General features: G+C 41.1%; 1 protein-coding gene across 6 annotated transcripts in view; it reads left to right on the top strand.

Moving 5' to 3' along the window:
- The window catches only part of depdc7a (DEP domain containing 7, paralog a), a 47,391-nt gene extending 23,369 nt beyond the window's left edge, over positions 1-24,022 (top strand). For 3 of the 6 annotated variants that reach the window (XM_042316756.1, XM_042316755.1, XM_042316757.1), the window contains exons 2-9: positions 10,366-10,826; positions 15,450-15,580; positions 15,697-15,889; positions 18,803-19,023; positions 19,343-19,485; positions 19,645-19,770; positions 23,425-23,524; positions 23,625-24,022. In XM_042316756.1, coding sequence (XP_042172690.1) covers positions 10,378-10,826; positions 15,450-15,580; positions 15,697-15,889; positions 18,803-19,023; positions 19,343-19,485; positions 19,645-19,770; positions 23,425-23,524; positions 23,625-23,839 — 1,578 coding nt within the window. In that variant the 5' untranslated portion in view covers positions 10,366-10,377 and the 3' untranslated portion in view covers positions 23,840-24,022. The remainder of the gene's footprint in view (positions 1-10,365; positions 10,827-15,449; positions 15,581-15,696; positions 15,890-18,802; positions 19,024-19,342; positions 19,486-19,644; positions 19,771-23,424; positions 23,525-23,624) is intronic. The other 3 variants (XM_042316760.1, XM_042316758.1, XM_042316759.1) reach the window with 3 other exon arrangements.
- Positions 24,023-26,978: the final 2,956 nt, after the last annotated feature.

Here is a 26,978-nt window from a genome sequence, read left to right as displayed (position 1 = left end):
TCTGTAAAGGAGATGATGAACTGTTGAAGAGCTCTGTAAAGGAGATGTTGAACTGTTGGAAGAGCTCTGTAAAGGAGATGTTGAGCTGTTGAAGAGCTCTGTAAAGGAGATGTTGAACTGTTGGAAGAGCTCTGTAAAGGAGATGATGAACTGTTGGAAGAGCTCTGTAAAGGAGATGATGAACTGTTGGAAGAGCTCTGTAAAGGAGATGTTGAACTGTTGAAGAGCTCTGTAAAGGAGATGTTGAACTGTTGGGAGAGCTCTGTAAAGGAGATGTTGAACTGTTGAAGAGCTCTGTAAAGGAGATGATGAACTGTTGGGAGAGCTCTCTAAAGGAGATGTTGAACTGTTGGAAGAGCTCTGTAAAGGAGATGATGAACTGTTGGGAGAGCTCTGTAAAGGAGATGTTGAAGAGCTCTGTAAAGGAGATGTTGAACTGTTGGGAGAGCTCTGTAAAGGAGATGTTGAGCTGTTGAAGAGCTCTGTAAAGGAGATGTTGAACTGTTGGAAGAGCTCTGTAAAGGAGATGATGAACTGTTGAAGAGCTCTGTAAAGGAGATGTTGAACTGTTGGAAGAGCTCTGTAAAGGAGATGTTAAACTGTTGGAAGAGCTCTGTAAAGGAGATGTTGAGCTGTTGAAGAGCTCTGTAAAGGAGATGTTGAACTGTTGAAGAGCTCTGTAAAGGAGATGTTGAACTGTTGGAAGAGCTCTGTAAAGGAGATGTTGAACTGTTGGAAGAGCTCTGTAAAGGAGATGTTGAAGAGCTCTGTAAAGGAGATGATGAACTGTTGGGAGAGCTCTGTAAAGGAGATGTTGAACTGTTGGAAGAGCTCTGTAAAGGAGATGTTGAGCTGTTGAAGAGCTCTGTAAAGGAGATGTTGAACTGTTGGAAGAGCTCTGTAAAGGAGATGATGAACTGTTGAAGAGCTCTGTAAAGGAGATGTTGAACTGTTGGAAGAGCTCTGTAAAGGAGATGTTGAACTGTTGGAAGAGCTCTGTAAAGGAGATGTTGAACTGTTGGAAGAGCTCTGTAAAGGAGATGTTGAAGAGCTCTGTAAAGGAGATGATGAACTGTTGGGAGAGCTCTGTAAAGGAGATGTTGAACTGTTGGAAGAGCTCTGTAAAGGAGATGTTGAGCTGTTGAAGAGCTCTGTAAAGGAGATGTTGAACTGTTGGAAGAGCTCTGTAAAGGAGATGATGAACTGTTGAAGAGCTCTGTAAAGGAGATGTTGAACTGTTGGAAGAGCTCTGTAAAGGAGATGTTGAGCTGTTGAAGAGCTCTGTAAAGGAGATGTTGAACTGTTGGAAGAGCTCTGTAAAGGAGATGTTGAACTGTTGGAAGAGCTCTGTAAAGGAGATGATGAACTGTTGGAAGAGCTCTGTAAAGGAGATGATGAACTGTTGGAAGTGCTCTGTAAAGGAGATGATGAACTGTTGGAAGAGCTCTGTAAAGGAGATGTTGAACTGTTGAAGAGCTCTGTAAAGGAGATGTTGAACTGTTGGGAGAGCTCTGTAAAGGAGATGTTGAACTGTTGAAGAGCTCTGTAAAGGAGATGATGAACTGTTGGGAGAGCTCTCTAAAGGAGATGTTGAACTGTTGGAAGAGCTCTGTAAAGGAGATGATGAACTGTTGGGAGAGCTCTGTAAAGGAGATGTTGAAGAGCTCTGTAAAGGAGATGTTGAACTGTTGGGAGAGCTCTGTAAAGGAGATGTTGAACTGTTGGAAGAGCTCTGTAAAGGAGATGTTGAACTGTTGGAAGAGCTCTGTAAAGGAGATGTTGAACTGTTGGAAGAGCTCTGTAAAGGAGATGTTGAACTGTTGGAAGAGCTCTGTAAAGGAGATGTTAAACTGTTGGAAGAGCTCTGTAAAGGAGATGTTGAGCTGTTGAAGAGCTCTGTAAAGGAGATGTTGAACTGTTGAAGAGCTCTGTAAAGGAGATGTTGAACTGTTGGAAGAGCTCTGTAAAGGAGATGTTGAACTGTTGGAAGAGCTCTGTAAAGGAGATGTTGAAGAGCTCTGTAAAGGAGATGATGAACTGTTGGGAGAGCTCTGTAAAGGAGATGTTGAACTGTTGGAAGAGCTCTGTAAAGGAGATGTTGAGCTGTTGAAGAGCTCTGTAAAGGAGATGTTGAACTGTTGGAAGAGCTCTGTAAAGGAGATGATGAACTGTTGAAGAGCTCTGTAAAGGAGATGTTGAACTGTTGAAGAGCTCTGTAAAGGAGATGTTGAACTGTTGGAAGAGCTCTGTAAAGGAGATGTTGAACTGTTGGAAGAGCTCTGTAAAGGAGATGTTGAAGAGCTCTGTAAAGGAGATGATGAACTGTTGGGAGAGCTCTGTAAAGGAGATGTTGAACTGTTGGGAGAGCTCGGTAAAGGAGATGTTGAACTGTTGGAAGAGCTCTGTAAAGGAGATGTTGAGCTGTTGAAGAGCTCTGTAAAGGAGATGTTGAACTGTTGGAAGAGCTCTGTAAAGGAGATGTTGAACTGTTGGAAGAGCTCTGTAAAGGAGATGTTGAACTGTTGGAAGAGCTCTGTAAAGGAGATGTTAAACTGTTGGAAGAGCTCTGTAAAGGAGATGTTGAGCTGTTGAAGAGCTCTGTAAAGGAGATGATGAACTGTTGGGAGAGCTCTCTAAAGGAGATGTTGAACTGTTGGAAGAGCTCTGTAAAGGAGATGATGAACTGTTGGGAGAGCTCTGTAAAGGAGATGTTGAAGAGCTCTGTAAAGGAGATGTTGAACTGTTGGGAGAGCTCTGTAAAGGAGATGTTGAGCTGTTGAAGAGCTCTGTAAAGGAGATGTTGAACTGTTGGAAGAGCTCTGTAAAGGAGATGATGAACTGTTGAAGAGCTCTGTAAAGGAGATGTTGAACTGTTGGAAGAGCTCTGTAAAGGAGATGTTAAACTGTTGGAAGAGCTCTGTAAAGGAGATGTTGAGCTGTTGAAGAGCTCTGTAAAGGAGATGTTGAACTGTTGAAGAGCTCTGTAAAGGAGATGTTGAACTGTTGGAAGAGCTCTGTAAAGGAGATGTTGAACTGTTGGAAGAGCTCTGTAAAGGAGATGTTGAAGAGCTCTGTAAAGGAGATGATGAACTGTTGGGAGAGCTCTGTAAAGGAGATGTTGAACTGTTGGAAGAGCTCTGTAAAGGAGATGTTGAGCTGTTGAAGAGCTCTGTAAAGGAGATGTTGAACTGTTGGAAGAGCTCTGTAAAGGAGATGATGAACTGTTGAAGAGCTCTGTAAAGGAGATGTTGAACTGTTGGAAGAGCTCTGTAAAGGAGATGTTGAGCTGTTGAAGAGCTCTGTAAAGGAGATGTTGAACTGTTGGAAGAGCTCTGTAAAGGAGATGATGAACTGTTGGAAGAGCTCTGTAAAGGAGATGATGAACTGTTGGAAGAGCTCTGTAAAGGAGATGTTGAACTGTTGAAGAGCTCTGTAAAGGAGATGTTGAACTGTTGGGAGAGCTCTGTAAAGGAGATGTTGAACTGTTGAAGAGCTCTGTAAAGGAGATGATGAACTGTTGGGAGAGCTCTCTAAAGGAGATGTTGAACTGTTGGAAGAGCTCTGTAAAGGAGATGATGAACTGTTGGGAGAGCTCTGTAAAGGAGATGTTGAAGAGCTCTGTAAAGGAGATGTTGAACTGTTGGGAGAGCTCTGTAAAGGAGATGTTGAGCTGTTGAAGAGCTCTGTAAAGGAGATGTTGAACTGTTGGAAGAGCTCTGTAAAGGAGATGATGAACTGTTGAAGAGCTCTGTAAAGGAGATGTTGAACTGTTGGAAGAGCTCTGTAAAGGAGATGTTAAACTGTTGGAAGAGCTCTGTAAAGGAGATGTTGAACTGTTGAAGAGCTCTGTAAAGGAGATGTTGAACTGTTGAAGAGCTCTGTAAAGGAGATGTTGAACTGTTGGAAGAGCTCTGTAAAGGAGATGTTGAACTGTTGGAAGAGCTCTGTAAAGGAGATGTTGAAGAGCTCTGTAAAGGAGATGATGAACTGTTGGGAGAGCTCTGTAAAGGAGATGTTGAACTGTTGGAAGAGCTCTGTAAAGGAGATGTTGAGCTGTTGAAGAGCTCTGTAAAGGAGATGTTGAACTGTTGGAAGAGCTCTGTAAAGGAGATGTTGAGCTGTTGAAGAGCTCTGTAAAGGAGATGTTGAACTGTTGGAAGAGCTCTGTAAAGGAGATGTTGAACTGTTGGAAGAGCTCTGTAAAGGAGATGTTAAACTGTTGGAAGAGCTCTGTAAAGGAGATGTTGAGCTGTTGAAGAGCTCTGTAAAGGAGATGTTGAACTGTTGGAAGAGCTCTGTAAAGGAGATGATGAACTGTTGGAAGAGCTCTGTAAAGGAGATGATGAACTGTTGAAGAGCTCTGTAAAGGAGATGTTGAACTGTTGGAAGAGCTCTGTAAAGGAGATGTTGAGCTGTTGGGAGAGCTCTGTAAAGGAGATGTTGAACTGTTGAAGAGCTCTGTAAAGGAGATGATGAACTGTTGGGAGAGCTCTCTAAAGGAGATGTTGAACTGTTGGAAGAGCTCTGTAAAGGAGATGATGAACTGTTGGGAGAGCTCTGTAAAGGAGATGTTGAAGAGCTCTGTAAAGGAGATGTTGAACTGTTGGGAGAGCTCTGTAAAGGAGATGTTGAGCTGTTGAAGAGCTCTGTAAAGGAGATGTTGAACTGTTGGAAGAGCTCTGTAAAGGAGATGATGAACTGTTGAAGAGCTCTGTAAAGGAGATGTTGAACTGTTGGAAGAGCTCTGTAAAGGAGATGTTAAACTGTTGGAAGAGCTCTGTAAAGGAGATGTTGAGCTGTTGAAGAGCTCTGTAAAGGAGATGTTGAACTGTTGAAGAGCTCTGTAAAGGAGATGTTGAACTGTTGGAAGAGCTCTGTAAAGGAGATGTTGAACTGTTGGAAGAGCTCTGTAAAGGAGATGTTGAAGAGCTCTGTAAAGGAGATGATGAACTGTTGGGAGAGCTCTGTAAAGGAGATGTTGAACTGTTGGAAGAGCTCTGTAAAGGAGATGTTGAGCTGTTGAAGAGCTCTGTAAAGGAGATGTTGAACTGTTGGAAGAGCTCTGTAAAGGAGATGATGAACTGTTGAAGAGCTCTGTAAAGGAGATGTTGAACTGTTGGAAGAGCTCTGTAAAGGAGATGTTGAACTGTTGGAAGAGCTCTGTAAAGGAGATGTTGAACTGTTGGAAGAGCTCTGTAAAGGAGATGTTGAAGAGCTCTGTAAAGGAGATGATGAACTGTTGGGAGAGCTCTGTAAAGGAGATGTTGAACTGTTGGAAGAGCTCTGTAAAGGAGATGTTGAGCTGTTGAAGAGCTCTGTAAAGGAGATGTTGAACTGTTGGAAGAGCTCTGTAAAGGAGATGATGAACTGTTGAAGAGCTCTGTAAAGGAGATGTTGAACTGTTGGAAGAGCTCTGTAAAGGAGATGTTGAGCTGTTGAAGAGCTCTGTAAAGGAGATGTTGAACTGTTGGAAGAGCTCTGTAAAGGAGATGTTGAACTGTTGGAAGAGCTCTGTAAAGGAGATGATGAACTGTTGGAAGAGCTCTGTAAAGGAGATGATGAACTGTTGGAAGTGCTCTGTAAAGGAGATGATGAACTGTTGGAAGAGCTCTGTAAAGGAGATGTTGAACTGTTGAAGAGCTCTGTAAAGGAGATGTTGAACTGTTGGGAGAGCTCTGTAAAGGAGATGTTGAACTGTTGAAGAGCTCTGTAAAGGAGATGATGAACTGTTGGGAGAGCTCTCTAAAGGAGATGTTGAACTGTTGGAAGAGCTCTGTAAAGGAGATGATGAACTGTTGGGAGAGCTCTGTAAAGGAGATGTTGAAGAGCTCTGTAAAGGAGATGTTGAACTGTTGGGAGAGCTCTGTAAAGGAGATGTTGAGCTGTTGAAGAGCTCTGTAAAGGAGATGTTGAACTGTTGGAAGAGCTCTGTAAAGGAGATGATGAACTGTTGAAGAGCTCTGTAAAGGAGATGTTGAACTGTTGGAAGAGCTCTGTAAAGGAGATGTTGAACTGTTGGAAGAGCTCTGTAAAGGAGATGTTGAAGAGCTCTGTAAAGGAGATGATGAACTGTTGGGAGAGCTCTGTAAAGGAGATGTTGAACTGTTGGAAGAGCTCTGTAAAGGAGATGTTGAGCTGTTGAAGAGCTCTGTAAAGGAGATGTTGAACTGTTGGAAGAGCTCTGTAAAGGAGATGTTGAGCTGTTGAAGAGCTCTGTAAAGGAGATGTTGAACTGTTGGAAGAGCTCTGTAAAGGAGATGATGAACTGTTGAAGAGCTCTGTAAAGGAGATGTTGAACTGTTGGAAGAGCTCTGTAAAGGAGATGTTGAGCTGTTGAAGAGCTCTGTAAAGGAGATGTTGAACTGTTGGAAGAGCTCTGTAAAGGAGATGATGAACTGTTGGAAGAGCTCTGTAAAGGAGATGATGAACTGTTGGAAGAGCTCTGTAAAGGAGATGTTGAACTGTTGAAGAGCTCTGTAAAGGAGATGTTGAACTGTTGGGAGAGCTCTGTAAAGGAGATGTTGAACTGTTGAAGAGCTCTGTAAAGGAGATGATGAACTGTTGGGAGAGCTCTCTAAAGGAGATGTTGAACTGTTGGAAGAGCTCTGTAAAGGAGATGATGAACTGTTGGGAGAGCTCTGTAAAGGAGATGTTGAAGAGCTCTGTAAAGGAGATGTTGAACTGTTGGGAGAGCTCTGTAAAGGAGATGTTGAGCTGTTGAAGAGCTCTGTAAAGGAGATGTTGAACTGTTGGAAGAGCTCTGTAAAGGAGATGATGAACTGTTGAAGAGCTCTGTAAAGGAGATGTTGAACTGTTGGAAGAGCTCTGTAAAGGAGATGTTAAACTGTTGGAAGAGCTCTGTAAAGGAGATGTTGAGCTGTTGAAGAGCTCTGTAAAGGAGATGTTGAACTGTTGAAGAGCTCTGTAAAGGAGATGTTGAACTGTTGGAAGAGCTCTGTAAAGGAGATGTTGAACTGTTGGAAGAGCTCTGTAAAGGAGATGTTGAAGAGCTCTGTAAAGGAGATGATGAACTGTTGGGAGAGCTCTGTAAAGGAGATGTTGAACTGTTGGAAGAGCTCTGTAAAGGAGATGTTGAGCTGTTGAAGAGCTCTGTAAAGGAGATGTTGAACTGTTGGAAGAGCTCTGTAAAGGAGATGATGAACTGTTGAAGAGCTCTGTAAAGGAGATGTTGAACTGTTGGAAGAGCTCTGTAAAGGAGATGTTGAACTGTTGGAAGAGCTCTGTAAAGGAGATGTTGAACTGTTGGAAGAGCTCTGTAAAGGAGATGTTGAAGAGCTCTGTAAAGGAGATGATGAACTGTTGGGAGAGCTCTGTAAAGGAGATGTTGAACTGTTGGAAGAGCTCTGTAAAGGAGATGTTGAGCTGTTGAAGAGCTCTGTAAAGGAGATGTTGAACTGTTGGAAGAGCTCTGTAAAGGAGATGATGAACTGTTGAAGAGCTCTGTAAAGGAGATGTTGAACTGTTGGAAGAGCTCTGTAAAGGAGATGTTGAGCTGTTGAAGAGCTCTGTAAAGGAGATGTTGAACTGTTGGAAGAGCTCTGTAAAGGAGATGTTGAACTGTTGGAAGAGCTCTGTAAAGGAGATGATGAACTGTTGGAAGAGCTCTGTAAAGGAGATGATGAACTGTTGGAAGTGCTCTGTAAAGGAGATGATGAACTGTTGGAAGAGCTCTGTAAAGGAGATGTTGAACTGTTGAAGAGCTCTGTAAAGGAGATGTTGAACTGTTGGGAGAGCTCTGTAAAGGAGATGTTGAACTGTTGAAGCTCTGTAAAGGAGATGATGAACTGTTGGGAGAGCTCTCTAAAGGAGATGTTGAACTGTTGGAAGAGCTCTGTAAAGGAGATGATGAACTGTTGGGAGAGCTCTGTAAAGGAGATGTTGAAGAGCTCTGTAAAGGAGATGTTGAACTGTTGGGAGAGCTCTGTAAAGGAGATGTTGAGCTGTTGAAGAGCTCTGTAAAGGAGATGTTGAACTGTTGGAAGAGCTCTGTAAAGGAGATGATGAACTGTTGAAGAGCTCTGTAAAGGAGATGTTGAACTGTTGGAAGAGCTCTGTAAAGGAGATGTTAAACTGTTGGAAGAGCTCTGTAAAGGAGATGTTGAGCTGTTGAAGAGCTCTGTAAAGGAGATGTTGAACTGTTGAAGAGCTCTGTAAAGGAGATGTTGAACTGTTGGAAGAGCTCTGTAAAGGAGATGTTGAACTGTTGGAAGAGCTCTGTAAAGGAGATGTTGAAGAGCTCTGTAAAGGAGATGATGAACTGTTGGGAGAGCTCTGTAAAGGAGATGTTGAACTGTTGGAAGAGCTCTGTAAAGGAGATGTTGAGCTGTTGAAGAGCTCTGTAAAGGAGATGTTGAACTGTTGGAAGAGCTCTGTAAAGGAGATGATGAACTGTTGAAGAGCTCTGTAAAGGAGATGTTGAACTGTTGGAAGAGCTCTGTAAAGGAGATGTTGAACTGTTGGAAGAGCTCTGTAAAGGAGATGTTGAACTGTTGGAAGAGCTCTGTAAAGGAGATGTTGAACTGTTGGAAGAGCTCTGTAAAGGAGATGTTGAGAGCTGTAAAGGAGATGAAACTGTTGGGAGAGCTCTGTAAAGGAGATGTTGAACTGTTGGAAGAGCTCTGTAAAGGAGATGTTGAACTGTTGGAAGAGCTCTGTAAAGGAGATGTTGAACTGTTGGAAGAGCTCTGTAAAGGAGATGATGAACTGTTGAAGAGCTCTGTAAAGGAGATGTTGAACTGTTGGAAGAGCTCTGTAAAGGAGATGTTGAACTGTTGAAGAGCTCTGTAAAGGAGATGTTGAACTGTTGGAAGAGCTCTGTAAAGGAGATGTTGAACTGTTGAAGAGCTCTGTAAAGGAGATGATGAACTGTTGGGAGAGCTCTGTAAAGGAGATGTTGAACTGTTGGAAGAGCTCTGTAAAGGAGATGATGAACTGTTGGGAGAGCTCTGTAAAGGAGATGTTGAACTGTTGGGAGAGCTCTGTAAAGGAGATGTTGAACTGTTGGGAGAGCTCTGTAAAGGAGATGTTGAACTGTTGAAGAGCTCTGTAAAGGAGATGTTGAACTGTTGGAAGAGCTCTGTAAAGGAGATGATGAACTGTTGAAGAGCTCTGTAAAGGAGATGTTGAACTGTTGGAAGAGCTCTGTAAAGGAGATGTTGTTGAAACTGTTGGAAGAGCTCTGTAAAGGAGATGTTGAACTGTTGAAGAGCTCTGTAAAGGAGATGTTGAACTGTTGAAGAGCTCTGTAAAGGAGATGTTGAACTGTTGGAAGAGCTCTGTAAAGGAGATGTTGAACTGTTGGAAGAGCTCTGTAAAGGAGATGTTGAACTGTTGGAAGAGCTCTGTAAAGGAGATGATGAACTGTTGGGAAGAGCTCTGTAAAGGAGATGTTGAACTGTTGGAAGAGCTCTGTAAAGGAGATGTTGAACTGTTGAAGAGCTCTGTAAAGGAGATGTTGAACTGTTGGAAGAGCTCTGTAAAGGAGATGTTGAACTGTTGGAAGAGCTCTGTAAAGGAGATGTTGAAAGAGCTCTGTAAAGGAGATGTTGAACTGTTGGAAGAGCTCTGTAAAGGAGATGTTGAACTGTTGGAAGAGCTCTGTAAAGGAGATGATGAACTGTTGAAGAGCTCTGTAAAGGAGATGATGAACTGTTGGAAGAGCTCTGTTGGAAGAGCTCTGTAAAGGAGATGTTGAACTGTTGAAGAGCTCTGTAAAGGAGATGTTGAACTGTTGGGAGAGCTCTGTAAAGGAGATGTTGAACTGTTGGAAGAGCTCTGTAAAGGAGATGATGAACTGTTGGGAGAGCTCTGTAAAGGAGATGTTGAACTGTTGGAAGAGCTCTGTAAAGGAGATGTTGAACTGTTGGAAGAGCTCTGTAAAGGAGATGTTGAGCTGTTGAAGAGCTCTGTAAAGGAGATGTTGAACTGTTGGAAGAGCTCTGTAAAGGAGATGTTGAACTGTTGGAAGAGCTCTGTAAAGGAGATGTTGAACTGTTGGAAGAGCTCTGTAAAGGAGATGATGAACTGTTGGAAGAGCTCTGTAAAGGAGATGATGAACTGTTGGAAGAGCTCTGTAAAGGAGATGATGAACTGTTGGAAGAGCTCTGTAAAGGAGATGATGAACTGTTGGAAGAGCTCTGTAAAGGAGATGATGAACTGTTGGAAGAGCTCTGTAAAGGAGATGTTGAACTGTTGAAGAGCTCTGTAAAGGAGATGTTGAACTGTTGAAGAGCTCTGTAAATTCTACTACTCAGATATAATGAGTGGACTTTAGAACACTGTGATCTGTGCTGAATTTACTGAGTTTCATGCTCTCTCTCCCCCTCCTCCTATTCCCTCCCCCAGGGAGAGCAGGGCATGGCCGGTAAGCCGTTCCGGGCCACCTTCATCTGGAGCAGCATCATCGCCAACCTCCAGCAGCGCATCCAGGTCAAGCGCCACCGTCATAAGCTCAAGACCTACCATGACTGTTTCCTGGGGTCAGAGGCTGTGGACGTGGTGCTGGCCCATGTCATCCAGTCACGGTTCTGCGGCGATGCCGAGGTGCCTCGCTCCAAGGCCGTACGCCTCTGCCAGGCCCTGATGGATTCGCGGGTGTTCGAGGCGGTGGGCACCAACGTATTTGGGAATAAGGAGAAGAGGCGTGCCACCTTCGAGGACAGTAGCTGTAGTCTGTACCGGTTGCTTCCGCTTCCGTCTAGTCCCACTACCATGACCAGCTCGCACTCGACGAGCACCATCACCATCGAGAGTGGATACGACTCGCCGAGCAAACACCGGAACAGCTACAGCCCACCTCTCAAACGGTACGGTCGGCTGAGTTTAAAGCTTTGTTCATGAATTGATATGTTTCGTAATCCTTCCCAAATAGCGGATTAACAATGGATTCCTTTTATGAGGGCTTTCGCCCCAAAACTCACCAATGACCTCTGTGACCTTGTGCTTGCTCTCACTGATTGGTGCTTCTCAGTTGTCCAATCAAGGCTCTCCTTGCTGATGATTGTGATATTGTCCCAGTAAACCTAATTTGCATGATTCCTATGATTTTTGGCTGTGTATTAAAGAACGGGTATTTTTTCTCTCTACCCAAACACACAGACACTCGGTTAGAGAGCTCCTTGTTAGGCAGTGAGACAGGGACTGTATGGTTTGACTCAGAGCTCTGTAAGTGATTATGGGTTTAGAGAACTTGTCACAGAGCCTGCAGATTTGGCACCGTTGGTCATTATTCTGGGAGGTCCAGACATAAAGAGTTGATGTCAATGCTTTCAATCTGTGTTGTGGATGCTATGTGTCTCTCTTCTGTCTTTAAGAGTGTAGAACATTAAGTAGCTATTCTACATGAAACTTAGATTTTTTTCTAAAGAATTACTAAAGGAAACTAGAGTGTAGAGGACGGAAATCTGCACTGAGACCAAAAGGGGAACTGAAGTGGTGTGATGATCATATGATATGGCCATCGGCCATGGTGGCTCTCTGGTCTCCCCCTAACCATGTGAAGTGGTCCTGAGTGACAGCTCAGAACTGTACCCATGAAAACATGCTGCCTCCAATCTGTTTCACTGAGATGAAAGAGTGGAGAGAGAGAGTAGAGAGAGCGAGCAGACCGTGTGTGTGTGTGTGTGTGTGTGTGTGGGTAGAGAGAGACAGGGTAGCGAGAGCGAGAGAGACTAGAGAGAGGGGACTCCTATGGTAGGTAAACCTATAGCTTATCTCTTGGCAGTAGTATAGTAGACTACTTTATCACTGACCTCAACCTAGAGTCTCTCAGAGCGTTCACAGTCAGCCCACTGACACCCCTATCAGACCACAGCAAAATCACAGTCTACTTGAACAGAGCAATAGTCAATCATGAGGCATCAAAGCCAAAGGAACTGAGTAATATTAAGGAATGCTATAGATGGAAGGAATGTAGTTTGGAAACCTACCAAAAAAACAATTAGGCAACAACAAATGTAATCCCTTTTGGACAACTCCCTGGACAAAACGTTCCACTGCAATAGTGAAGGTGTAAACTTAGCAGTAGAAAATCTTCACAATATATTTGACCTCAGCTTATCAAATCTAAAAATCTCAAAGCTTATCAAATCTAAAAATCTCAAATAGAAAATCAAAGAAAATGACAAATGATTTGATGAGGAATGCAAAAATCTAAGAAAGAAATTGAGAACTGTCCAACCAAAAACATGGAGACCAAGAAAACATGAGTTTACGCCTTCACTATGGTGAATCACTAAAACAATACAGAAATACACTACGGAAAAAGGAACAGCACGTCAGAAATCAGCTCAATGTAATTGAAGAATCCATAGACTCTAACCACGTCTGGGAAAATTGTAAAACACTAAACAAACAACAAGAAGAATGATCTATCCAAATGGAGATGTATGGTTAACCACTTCTGGGAAAATTGTAAAACACTAAACAAACAACAAGAAGAATGATCTATCCAAATGGAGATGTATGGTTAACCACTTCTGGGAAAATTGTAAAACACTAAACAAACAACAAGAAGAATGATCTATCCAAATGGAGATGTATGGTTAACCACTTCTGGGAAAATTGTAAAACACTAAACAAACAACAAGAAGAATGATCTATCCAAAATGGAGATGTATGGTTAACCACTTCTCCAATCTTGTTGGCTCTATAACAAAGAGCAAAAACATATACATAATCAAATACAGATCTTAGAATCAACTATTAAAGACTACCAGAACCCACTGGATTCTCCAATTACCTTGAATGAACTACAGGACAAAATCTAAACCCTCCAACCCAAAAAGGCCTGGGGGTTGATGGTATTCTCAATGAAATTATAAAATATACAGACAACAAATCTCAATTGGCTATATTTAAACTCTTCAACATCATCTTCAGCTCTGGCATCTTCCCCAATATCTGGAACCAAGGACTGATCACCACAATCCACAAAAGTGGAGACAATATTAACCCCAATAACTCCCGTGGGATATGCTCCAACAGCAACCTTGGGAGAATCCTCTGCATTATAAACAACAGACTTGTACATTTCCTCAGAGAAAACAATGTACTGAGCAAATGTCAAATTGGCTTTTTACCAAATTATCGTACGACAGACCACGTATTCACTCCCCCCCATCTTAATTGACAAACAAACAAACCAAAACAAAGGCAAAGTCTTCTCATGCTTTGTTGATTTCAAAACAGCCTTTGACTCAATTTGGCAAGAGGGTCTGCTATACAAATTGATGGAAAGTGATGTTGGGGGAAAAACATACGACATTATAAAATCCATGTACACAAACAACAAGTGTGCGGTTAAAATTGGCAAAAAACACACATTTATTCCCACAGGGCCGTGGGGTGAGACAGGGATGCAGCTTAAGCCCCACCCTCTTCAGCATATATATCAACGAATTGACGAGGGCACTAGAAAAGTCTGCAGCACCTGGCCTCATCCTACTAGAATATGAAGTCAAATGTCTACTGTTTGCTAATGATCTGGTGCTTCTGTCACCAACCAAGGAGGGCCTACAGCAGCACCTAGATATTCTGCACAGATTCTGTCAGACCTGGGCCCTGACAGTAAATCTCAGTAAGACCAAAATAATGGTAACATTTCAATTTAAAAAAGGTCCAGTCGCCAGGACCACAAATACAAATTCCATCTAGACACCGTTGCCCTGGAGCACACAAAAAACTATACATACCTTGGTCTAAACATCAGCGCCACAGGTAACTTCCACAAAGCTGTGAACGGTCTGAGAGACAAGGCAAGAAGGGCATTCTATGCCATCAAAAGGAACATAAAGTTGGACATACCAATTAGGATCTGGCTAAAAATACTTGAATCAGTTATAGAACCCATTGCCCTTTATGGTTGTGAGGTCGCTCACCAACCAAGAATTTATAGAATGGGACAAACACGTGTACAACGTAGAACACCAAATAATGCATGCAGAGCAGAATTAGGCCGATACCCGCTAATGATCAATATCCAGAAAAGAGCCGTTCAATTCTACAACCACCTAAAAGGAAGCGATTCCCAAACCTTCCACAACAAAGCCATCACCTACAGAGAGATGAACCTGGAGAAGAGTCCCCTAAGAAAGCTGGTCCTGGGGCTCTGTTCACAAACACAAACACACCCTACAGAGCCCCAGGACAGCAGCACAATTAGACCCAACCAAATCATGAGAAAACAAAAATATAATTACTTGACACATTGAAAATAATTAACAAAAAAACAGAGCAAACTAGAATGCTATTTGGCCCTAAACAGAGAGTACACAGTGGCAGAATACCTGGCCACTGTGACTGACCCAAACTTAAGGAAAGCTTTGACTATGTACAGACTCAGTGAGCAAAGCCTTGCTATTGCGAAAGGCAGCCGAAGGCAGACATGGCTCTCAAGAGAAGACAGGCTATGTGCTCACTGCCCACAAAATGAGGTGGAAACTGAGCAGCACTTCTCCTGCCGAATGTATGACCATACTAGAGACACATATTTCCTTCAGATTACATAGATCCACAAAGAAATTGAAAACTAACCTGATTTTGATAAACTCCCATATCTACTGGGTGAAATACCACAGTGTGTCATCACAGCAGCAATATTTGTGACCTGTTGCCACAAGAAAAGGTCAACCAGTGAAGAACAAACACCATTGTAAATACAACCCATATTTATGCTTATTTATTTTCCCTTTTGTACCTTAACCATGTGTGCATCATTACAACACTGTATATATATAGATAATATGACATTTATAATGTCTTTATTCATTTGGAACTGTAATGTTTACTGTTCATTTATATCGTTTATTTCACTTTTGTACATTATCTACTTCACTTGCTTTGGCAATGTTAACACATGTTTCCCATGCCAATAAAGCCCCTTGAATTGAGTAGAGTAGAGTAGAGTAGAGTAGAGTAGAGTAGAGTAGAGTAGAGTAGAGTAGAGTAGAGAGAGTAGAGTAGAGTAGAGTAGAGTAGAGTAGAGTAGAGTAGAGATAGAGTAGAGATAGAGTAGAGATAGAGTAGAGAGAGAGAGATAGATAGATAGATAGATAGATAGATAGATAGATAGATAAAATGTCAGAGCCACATGTTTAGGTGAACTGTCCTCCCAGGGAGTTTTATATAAAAACACACCAAGCTCACTCTTGAGGCAAAGTAAGATTTGCACCAAGTACAGCGTTTAAAATGTAAAATGTACTGATTCTATCAAAAGCCAAAGAGGAGCGTGGAAGGATATTGGTCGAGAGTATTTGTTTTGCTAAATGTGTTTTCCCACCTATTTCATCAAATCATCTTTCACTAAGTAGACATATTCTGGTCACCTGTGATTGAAAATGTTCTAAATACTCCTTTGAGTTCCAGTAATAACAGGTCTGTGATTGGCCCCCATCATGTCCACTGATTTCTCTCAATATGGTTGTCCTCAGTAAAGAGGACCAGTACTCCAACAACCACTCTCCGGTCAAAACAGACAAATCACTAGAGGACGTGTTGGGGAACCTCAACATCACCTCAACCATCACCCCACAGATGATCAACCTCGGCCTCTCACAGGAGTGTAAGTGTCCATAGAAATGTGTCCCTGAATGATTATCAGTGTGTGTTTGTTACTTTGGTAGTGTGTATGTGTGGTAAAGTGTCCGTTATAGTGACTTGTCTTCCTGTTTTCCTCAGTGGTGGGTGAGGTGTGGCGCCAGCAGACGGTGTTCAGGCTGCTACAGCTGATAGAGCTCCCCCTTCTGGAGAGTCTGTTGGAGGGAGAGGAGCGGCCCAGGCCCCCTCTACACAGCATGGACAGTGACCCAGACCTGCTCTACACATCCAGCTACCTGGACAGAGAGGTCCTGAAGGCCTTCAGCGAAGCACAGTACGTCTCCTACTACTACTAGTCCTACTACTAGTACTACTAGTCCTACTACTAGTCCTACTAGTCCTACTACTAGTCCTACTAGTCCTACTACTACTACTAGTCCTACTACTAGTCCTACTACTACTACTAGTCCTACTACTAGTCCTACTACTAGTCCTACTACTACTAGTCCTACTACTACTACTAGTCCTACTACTACTACTACTAGTCCTACTACTACTACTAGCCCTACTACTACTACTAGTCCTACTACTCCTACTACTACTACTACTACTAGACCTACTACTACTACTACTAGTCCTACTACTACTACTCATCCTACTACTACTAGTAGTCCTACTACTACTCATCCTACTACTACTACTAGTCCTACTACTACTAGTCCTACTACTACTCATCCTACTACTACTACTAGTCCTACTACTACTCATCCTACTACTACTACTAGTCCTACTACTACTACTAGTCCTACTACTACTACTAGTCCTACTACTACTACTACTAGTCCTACTACTACTAGTCCTACTACTACTACTACTACTAGTCCTACTACTACTACTAGTCCTACTACTACTACTAGTCCTACTAGTCCTACTACTACTACTCGTCCTACTACTACTACTACTAGTCCTACTACTAGTCCTACTAGTCCTACTACTACTACTCATCCTACTACTACTAGTCCTACTACTACTACTCTAGTCCTACTACTACTACTACTAGTCCTACTACTACTACTACTAGTCCTACTACTACTACTACTCCTACTACTACTACTAGTCCTACTACTACTAGTCCTACTAGTCCTTCTACTACTAGTCCTACTACTACTAGTCCTACTAGTCCTTCTACTACTAGTCCTACTACTACTACTAGTCCTACTACTACTACTACTAGTCCTACTACTGCTACTACTACTACTACTATTACTACTACTAATATTAGTCCTACTACTGCTACTACTACTACTACTACTACTACTACTAATATTAGTCCTACTACTACTACTACTACTATTACTACTACTAATATTAGTCCTACTACTACTACTACTACTACTACTATTAGTACTACTACTACTACTACTACTATTACTACTAATAATATTAGTCCTGCTACTGCTGCTACTACTACTACTAGTCCTATTTACTACTACTAATATTAGTACTACTACTACTATTTCTACTACTAATATTAGTCCTACTACTACTACTACTAATATTAGTCCTACTACTACTACTACTACTACTACTAATATTAGTCCTACTACTACTACTACTACTACTATTACTACTACTAATATTAGTCCTACTACTACTACTACTACTACTACTACTATTACTACTACTAATATTAGTCCTACTACTACTACTACTACTACTACTACTAATATTAGTCCTACTACTACTACTACTACTACTAATATTAGTCCTACTACTACTACTACTACTACTACTACTACTACTAATAATAATAATATTAGTCCTACTACTACTACTAATAATAATAATATTAGTCCTACTACTACTACTAATAATAATAATATTAGTCCTACTACTACTACTAATAATAATAATATTAGTCCTACTACTACTACTACTACTAATAATATTAGTCCTACTACTACTACTACTACTAATATTAGTCCTACTACTACTACTACTACTACTATTACTACTACTAATATTAGTCCTACTACTACTACTACTACTAATATTAGTCCTACTACTACTATTACTATTACTACTACTAATATTAGTCCTACTACTACTACTGCTATTACTACTACTAATATTAGTCCTACTACTACTACTACTACTACTACTACTACTACTACTACTACTAATAATAATATTAGTCCTACTACTACTACTAATAATAATATTAGTCCTACTACTACTACTACTACTAATAATAATATTAGTCCTACTACTACTACTAATAATATTAGTACTACTACTACTACTACTACTACTACTACTACTACTACTGCTACTAATATTAGTACTACTACTACTACTAGTAGTCCTATTTCTAGTACTTCTCTCCATCTCTCTTTCCTTCCTCATCCCCCCACCCTCTTCCATGTGTTTGTTCCAGACATGGGTAAGGACAGTGAAAGGACATTCACAGGCATAAGGCTAATTGACTGACTAGCTACAGTTAAAGCTGGCTGAGCACATTCAATAACTTTCATGTTATACATAAAGCAGACGATTTTGATCACAGAAGGCCTGTCTCTAATAGACATCTCCATTCTCTCCCACTCCCTGTGAATCATAGTCTACATATCTATCTGACTGGCAGAAATGTATGGCCGGTAGACTTGTTAAGCTTTGGTTGGCGTGTGTATTGTATGTCCAGCCTTTCAACATGTTGCAGCCAGACGCCTAGCGTAGCCTCTGTCACAGCAGGGCAGTGTTATGTAATGGAGCTGGTGTTTGTGTGCGTGTCAGTGAGGGCCTCTCTCTGTGTTGATGCTGCCCCCAGGGCTCTCGGGCACTCAGGGACAAATGGCCAACTGACTGCAGTCACTGGGCTGTGTTTGTCTGACAGTCAAGAGCAGCTTGATTGAACCTGTCTCTCTCTGATCTTTCTCTCTCCTTTCCCCTCTCTCTCTTTATTGGCATGGGAAACTTATGTTTACATTGCCAAAGCAAGTGAAATAGATAATAAACATAAGCCAAATACCCTCTCCTCTTCTCTTCTCTTTCTCTATCGCTCTGATCTAGCTCTCTTTCTGTCTTTCTCTCTGATCTCTCACTCTCCATCTCTCTGATCTTTCTCTCTCGCTGATCTCGCGCTCTTTCTCTCACTATCTCTCTCTGATATCTCTCTCTCTTCTTCTCTCTCCTCTTTAGATTAGTTTCATTTACTTCATCACTCATTTACTTCTCCTCCCTCTCTCAGGGCTGATGAGTGGTTGTCGGCGGCGGTGGACTGTCTGGAGTTCCTGCCAGATGACTTGGTGGTTGAGGTGAGCAGGGGTCTGCCCCGCTGCGGTGAGGACCAGGGCCAGTGTAAGAGACTGGTGTATGGGATCCTGGTCCAGCACTACGGAGAGACACAGCACCCTCCACTACTCAGCAACCACGTCTTCGACATCCACTCCAGCATCTCTGAACTACTGGGTAAGACAGCCATATACATGGTCTATGTGCTCTAGGGCATTTCCCCTATCGAAATGGGTTTAGACTTTTTAATAACAAGTATTATGCAAGGGATTCATTCAGCTGATTAAACCAGTACGTGAAAGCCCAAACGTCATGACTGGGGACAGAGAGGGGGGGTTCAGATTTCTCTGCTGACTCTCAGCGAGGACCCTGAAGCCACACCTGGGTTTATCAACTAGTTTGGCTAAGATCCTCTCTCATGAATTCACACACCTGTGATTCCTCCCAGCCTGTCAGGGACGGTAACAGCTATCCTGTCCTCTCTGTGTGTCCATAGTGAATGGGAAGAGGGAGCAGGCTCTGGAGGCCCTACAGCTGTGTCTGAAACTACAGGACTCTCGCAGTAAAGAGGAGCTACGCAGACTGCTGCGATTCATGGCCGTCGCTGCCAAACCGCAGGAGGTCAAACTGCACAAAGAGGTGAGGGGTGTGTGTGTGTGCGTATACTGCTATAGCTCTCCCTGACTGTTTGTGTGTGTTTGTGTCTTCCAAACTACTCCAAGAGGTCACGGATCATATCTAGCAGCCACTCTCTATATTCTGTATGTACGTAGATGTGAACGTTGTCTTGTTTTCCAGGTAGAGAACAGGATGGCGGTGAAGAGATCTTTCTCTGGTGCCATCGTCTACAGCATGAGACTGGCCAAGGGGAAGGTTGACCTGCTGGTGCTGTTTATGGTGGAAAACCACTGTGACGTCTTCAAGGTGTGTGTGCACTCATCTTTTATCAGACTGTGTGTGAATAGGTGAACAGGTAGGCGTGTGTGTGTGCATGCGTGTGTGTGCATGTGTGTGGGTAGGTGGGGGATTAATATGATGTTTTGCACTTGTGTCTGAACTATATAGACTAAAGACATCTGGGTCAGTGTGCTGAGACTGTTGACACTGTCTGTTAAGACTGTTTACTACTCAAACAGTCTGTTAATAGACTGTTTACTACTCAAACTGTCTGTTAATAGACTGTTTACTACTCAAACTGTCTGTTAATAGACTGTTTACTACTCAAACTGTCTGTTAATAGACTGTTTACTACTCAAACTGTCTGTTAATAGACTGTTTACTACTCAAACTGTCTGTTAATAGACTGTTTACTACTCAAACAGTCTGTTAATAGACTGTTTACTACTCAAACAGTCTGTTAATAGACTGTTTACTACTCAAACAGTCTGTTAATAGACTGTTTACTACTCAAACAGTCTGTTAATAGACTGTTTACTACTCAAACTGTCTGTTAAGACTGTTTACTACTCAAACTGTCTGTTAAGACTGTTTACTACTCAGTCTGTTAATAGACTGTTTACTACTCAAACTGTCTGTTAATAGACTGTTTACTACTCAAACTGTCTGTTAATAGACTGTTTACTACTCAAACTGTCTGTTAATAGACTGTTTACTACTCAAACTGTCTGTTAATAGACTGTTTACTACTCAAACTGTCTGTTAATAGACTGTTTACTACTCAAACTGTCTGTTAATAGACTGTTTACTACTCAAACTGTCTGTTAAGACTGTTTACTACTCAAACAGTCTGTTAATAGACTGTTTACTACTCAAACTGTCTGTTAATAGACTGTTTACTACTCAAACTGTCTGTTAATAGACTGTTTACTACTCAAACTGTCTGTTAATAGACTGTTTACTACTCAAACTGTCTGTTAATAGACTGTTTACTACTCAAACTGTCTGTTAATAGACTGTTTACTACTCAAACTGTCTGTTAATAGACTGTTTACTACTCAAACAGTCTGTTAAGACTGTTTACTACTCAAACTGTCTGTTAATAGACTGTTTACTACTCAAACTGTCTGTTAATAGACTGTTTACTACTCAAACTGTCTGTTAATAGACTGTTTACTACTCAAACTGTCTGTTAATAGACTGTTTACTACTCAAACTGTCTGTTAATAGACTGTTTACTACTGTCTGTTAATAGACTGTTTACTACTCAAACTGTCTGTTAATAGACTGTTTACTAAAACAGTCTGTTAATAGACTGTTTACTACTCAAACTGTCTGTTAATAGACTGTTTACTACTCAAACTGTCTGTTAATAGACTGTTTACTACTCAAACTGTCTGTTAATAGACTGTTTACTACTCAAACTGTCTGTTAATAGACTGTTTACTACTCAAACTGTCTGTTAATAGACTGTTTACTACTCAAACTGTCTGTTAATAGACTGTTTACTACTCAAACTGTCTGTTAATAGACTGTTTACTACTCAAACTGTCTGTTAATAGACTGTTTACTACTCAAACTGTCTGTTAATAGACTGTTTACTACTCAAACTGTCTGTTAATAGACTGTTTACTACTCAAACTGTCTGTTAATAGACTGTTTACTACTCAAACTGTCTGTTAATAGACTGTTTACTACTCAAACTGTCTGTTAAAGACTGTTTACTACTCAAACTGTCTGTTAATAGACTGTTTACTACTGTCTGTTAAGACTGTCTGTTAATACTACTCAAACTGTCTGTTAATAGACTGTTTACTACTCAAACTGTCTGTTAATAGACTGTTTACTACTCAAACTGTCTGTTAATAGACTGTTTACTACTCAAACTGTCTGTTAATAGACTGTTTACTACTCAAACTGTCTGTTAATAGACTGTTTACTCTGTTAATAGACTGTTTACTGTCAAACTGTCTGTTAATAGACTGTTTACTACTCAAACTGTCTGTTAATAGACTGTTTACTCTCAAACTGTCTGTTAATAGACTGTTTACTACTCAAACTGTCTGTTAATAGACTGTTTACTACTCAAACTGTCTGTTAATAGACTGTTTACTACTCAAACTGTCTGTTAATAGACTGTTTAACTCAAACTGTCTGTTAATAGACTGTTTACTACTCAAACTGTCTGTTAATAGACTGTTTACTACTCAAACTGTCTGTTAATAGACTGTTTACTACTCAAACTGTCTGTTAATAGACTGTTTACTACTCAAACTGTCTGTTAATAGACTGTTTACTACTCAAACTGTCTGTTAATAGACTGTAGAAACTGTTTACTACTCAAACTGTCTGTTATGTAGACTGTTTACTACTCAAACTGTCTGTTAATAGACTGTTTACTACTCAAACTGTCTGTTAATAGACTGTTTACTACTCAAACTGTCTGTTAATAGACTGTTGTTAATAGACTGTTTACTACTCAAACTGTCTGTTAATAGACTGTTTACTACTCAAACTGTCTGTTAATAGACTGTTTACTACTCAAACTGTCTGTTAATAGACTGTTTACTACTCAAACTGTCTGTTAATAGACTGTTTACTACTCAAACTGTCTGTTAATAGACTGTTTACTACTCAAACTGTCTGTTAATAGACTGTTTACTGAAACTGTTAATAGACTGTTTACTCAAACTGTCTGTTAATAGACTGTTTACTACTCAAACTGTCTGTTAATAGACTGTCTGTTAATAGACTGTTTACTACTCAAACTGTCTGTTAATAGACTGTTTACTACTCAAACTGTCTGTTAATAGACTGTTTACTACTCAAACTGTCTGTTAATAGACTGTTTACTACTCAAACTGTCTGTTAATAGACTGTTTACTACTCAAACTGTCTGTTAATAGACTGTTTACTCTGTTAAACTGTCTGTTAATCTGTTAGACTGTTTACTACTCAAACTGTCTGTTAATAGACTGTTTACTACTCAAACTGTCTGTTAATAGACTGTTTACCACTCAAACTGTCTGTTAATAGACTGTTTACTACTCAAACTGTCTGTTAATAGACTGTTTACTACTCAAACTGTCTGTTAATAGACTGTTTACTACTCAAACTGTCTGTTAATAGACTGTTTACCACTCAAACTGTCTGTTAATAGACTGTTTACCGCTCAAACTGTCTGTTAATAGACTGTTTACCGCTCAAACTGTCTGTTAATAGACTGTTTACCGCTCAAACAGTGGGATGAACTTTGAATAGGACTCCATGAAAGACACTGATCTGAACACTCTTAGAAAAAAAGGTGCTATCTAGAACCTAAAAGGGTTCGTCGGCTGTCCCCATAGGAGAACCCTTTGAAGAACCCTTCTTGGTTCTAGGTAGAACCCTTTTGGTTCCAGGTAGAAACATTTTGTGTTCAATGTAGAACCCTTTCCACAGAGGGTTCTACCTGGAACCAAAAATGGTTCTCCTATGGGGACAGCCGAAGAGCCCTTTTTTGGTGTGTAATGTGTGTAAAGTGTGTAATGCCTAGCCAGGCTACCATATCTCTGATAGCTTTAATATTGGAGTCGACCTCAAACAGTGAGTACAGTTGGTAAACAGAGTTGTGTGTGTGAGTTTAAACAGATGAAGCAGTGCTGATCACATGGTTTAACTTATATGATCCTCTCCTTTCAGATTCCAGTGTCGTTGCACAAACTTGTGAGCGATAGACTGACCAACATTGTGAAGAGGAAAGACCCACAAGTCTTAACATGTATGGGAGCTTTTGGTGTCTGTATGTATGTCTATCTGTACTAATATCTGACAAAGCTTTACCTACCTTCTGTGTTTTGTGTGGTGAATGAAGACGTAATGCCCTCTATCTTTTCACTCAGCCTCTACATATTGCAGGCGAGTCAATGGAAGAGCGTACGTGGAGAGCAAACAGAAGACTACCAAAGAGGAACTATGGGCTCTACTGAAGACAATCCACGAGAACCCCAAACTGTCCAACAAAGAGAAGAGACGCTTGCTGGGACAGTTCTACAAGGGGCATCCTGAGATCTTTGTCCAGTACTTTGGAAGCAGATTGTCAAGTGATGATCTGTAGCTAACTAGGGTGATATTTAAGTGAATAACTAATGTATTATTTGTAAAAAAATAAAAATAAAAAGACAGACAAAGGTGATGTAAATGTTGTAAAAATGCAGTGTACTAATAGATTTTATTTACTTCACTCATGTGAAGAGTTGAATGTGAAAGCTTTAATAAAATGTGAGAATTGTTTTTATAAGTTAATGTGGAATTCTCTTCTTTTGACTGTTACAGGGCCAATCATCTCTGACATTTTGATAATAGAATTTCATGCTCAAATTGGATGTCAGCCTTATGAAGTAGAGATTGTCTCAGAAAGAAATGAACCCATTTGTCCTGTCTTCCAGTGCAATTGGGACATTCAACAATTTGTTCAGAAATAAGTTCAGAAAATTACAGTCCTAGACAACTTCCCAGAAATATAATTTAAATACACCGTTTAGAGACTACAAGTGTCTGTCAAAATATAATAGATATTATTTGACATTTATACGGTTCCTATGGAAACAGGCTGAACAAAAAGTGTTATTGAGAACTCTAATTGTGTGACAGATGCACATGGCTTCTAGTGTTCTATTCCTCAACAAAACCCCGGGTCTGCTGCCACTTTGGGAGAAGGTCAGAAGACGTTCTGCGTATCCTGTTTCAGTGAATGTATTCTTTCTCTGTGGTTACACAATACAGAGATGGTGTGGGGAATAAAGATGAAGGGTTTCAGAATAGGCTGACGTGAGGCCGTCCAGTCTAGTCCACTCTGTCATGTGGTTTGCTCACACAATATCCTTCAAAGTATAACAATGTCCAGAGATTGAGATCAGGCCGGAGGAAATTTGAAATCCACAAATTTGAGTCCTATTTCTTTTCCCACTGTTGTAAACATTCATTGAAATTCATATCCATATTCATACCATCCCTGGAGTTCTTTCTGGTCTCTGTAGCTCAACCAACAGAGTAGCTGCCTCAGCAATAGAGAGACTATTGTTACTCAACAGCTGATAGTTACATACCTAGACTCATTCATTCTCTGGGTTTCCATATCCCATATTGTCCCAGAGAAGACAGACTTCTTAGCCTGCATTCCCCAACGCTACGTCAACATCGTGATTGTCAAGGCAGCAACAACTTGGCTTCAGGAGAAAGATTGTCAATCAGTATAGGGACGCCTAATTGGTTAAACAGGTTCTGTGATACGGATGTGACTTAATGGCCTAGTTTAGCCTACTAGATCAGGAAAGGGTCCCTAACTGCATCTCACTAAGTTCATTTAGGTTACCAATAACTGTATTTACACATGTAGACACATTACTGTCTGAACTGGTCATTACCCAGAGTTCTAAGAAAACTGCAAAATGTCTGTGTCATCAGTATTCTTAGTGAAATTAGGAATCTGACAAGATATTCCCAGTCCACACAGTATTAATTTAGGTTAAGTTACCAATACTTGTGTTACCTGCTGTTGAAGTATTACTTTTATAAATTGGACATTCACCAGATTTTGAGGAGAGGATATAATGTTGGTGTCCATCACTGTGTCTAGTGAAGTGAGGAATCTGACAAGACCTTCCCAGCCCACAGACAGTGCTCAGGGTTTCTCAATGGATGGTCTTGTCCATTCACAGACAGTACTCAGGGTTTCTCAATGGATGGTCTTGTCCGTTCACAGACAGTACTCGGGGTTTCTCAATGGATGGTCTTGTCCGTTCACAGACAGTGCTCAGGGTTTCTCAATGGATGGTCTTGTCCGTTCAGACAGTACTCAGGGTATCTCAATGGATGGTCTTGTCCGTTCACAGACAGTACTCAGGGTTTCTTAACGTATGCTCTTGTCCGTTCACAGACAGTATTCGGGGTTTCTCAATGGATGGTCTTGTCCGTTCAGACAGTACTCAGGGTTTCTTAACGTATGCTCTTGTCCGTTCACAGACAGTATTCGGGGTTTCTCAATGGATGGTCTTGTCCGTTCACAGACAGTACTCAGGGTTTCTCAATGGATGGTCTTGTCCGTTCACAGACAGTGCTCAGGGTTTCTTAACGTATGCTCTTGTCCGTTCAGACAGTACTCAGGGTTTCTTAACGTATGCTCTTGTCCGTTCAGACAGTACTCAAGGTATCTTAACGTATGCTCTTGTCCATTCACAGACAGTACTCAGGGTTTCTTAACGTATACTCTTGTCCATTCAAAGACAGTACTCAGGGTTTCTTAACGTATGGTCTTGTCCGTTCACAGACAGTACTCAGGGTTTCTTAACGTATGCTCTTGTCCGTTCACAGACAGTACTCAGGGTTTCTTAACGTATGCTCTTGTCCGTTCACAGACAGTACTCAGGGTTTCTTAACGTATGCTCTTGTCCGTTCACAGACAGTACTCAGGGTTTCTTAACGTATGCTCTTGTCCGTTCACAGACAGTACTCAGGGTTTCTTAACGTATGCTCTTGTCCGTTCAGACAGTACTCAGGGTTTCTTAACGTATGCTCTTGTCCGTTCAGACAGTACTCAGGGTTTCTTAACGTATACTCTTGTCCGTTCACAGCTGCAGTTAAGGGAGATGCCCGTCATAACCCGACAGCACTTCACCTTTACATATTTAGAAACTTAAACATAAGTCCAGTACAGAATCTTGTTGCCCGTTTTGACTTGAGTCATATTCAGGTCTCGATACATGACTGATTTGTAGCAGCAGAAGAGGCCTGGTCTCATACTCTCTTGATAAAGCTACTGAATTCCACACATTGATGTGGGAATGAGCTCTTTGGGCCAATTGTAAAGAATTAACTAGCAACAGATAAATGAAGAAAAACAAATTCGTAGTCCTCCCGTGACCCATAAGTGGGTCCCAACCAACAGTTTAGGAACTACTAAGATACTGAATGCTGCATAACAATCCAGTTGACATAAGGGTCTGATTAGACAGCAGAGACACACAGTAGCTACAGTGTTTGACACCCGGGTTACACAGCACATCCTGATGTAGAGGATCCACAGTCCTGTTTGAGACTGGACATCCTACAGACTCTTCTGTTTACTTGACTAATTAGCAGTCGCTTCAAAAGAAACTCCTGTAAAAACCATTCAGATGGGGTAGCATACGAATGTTGTTCTTCAAACGGAAGGGAACGCATGTAGAATAGAGAGAGGAGTAAAGGAGAAAGGAGAG

The sequence above is a fragment of the Oncorhynchus tshawytscha genome, unplaced genomic scaffold, assembly GCF_018296145.1.
Source record: "Oncorhynchus tshawytscha isolate Ot180627B unplaced genomic scaffold, Otsh_v2.0 Un_scaffold_18560_pilon_pilon, whole genome shotgun sequence".
Classification (NCBI taxonomy): Eukaryota; Metazoa; Chordata; class Actinopteri; order Salmoniformes; family Salmonidae; genus Oncorhynchus; species Oncorhynchus tshawytscha.
Note: the sequence above shows the minus strand (reverse complement) of the source record. Positions and strands in the feature narration are given on the sequence as shown.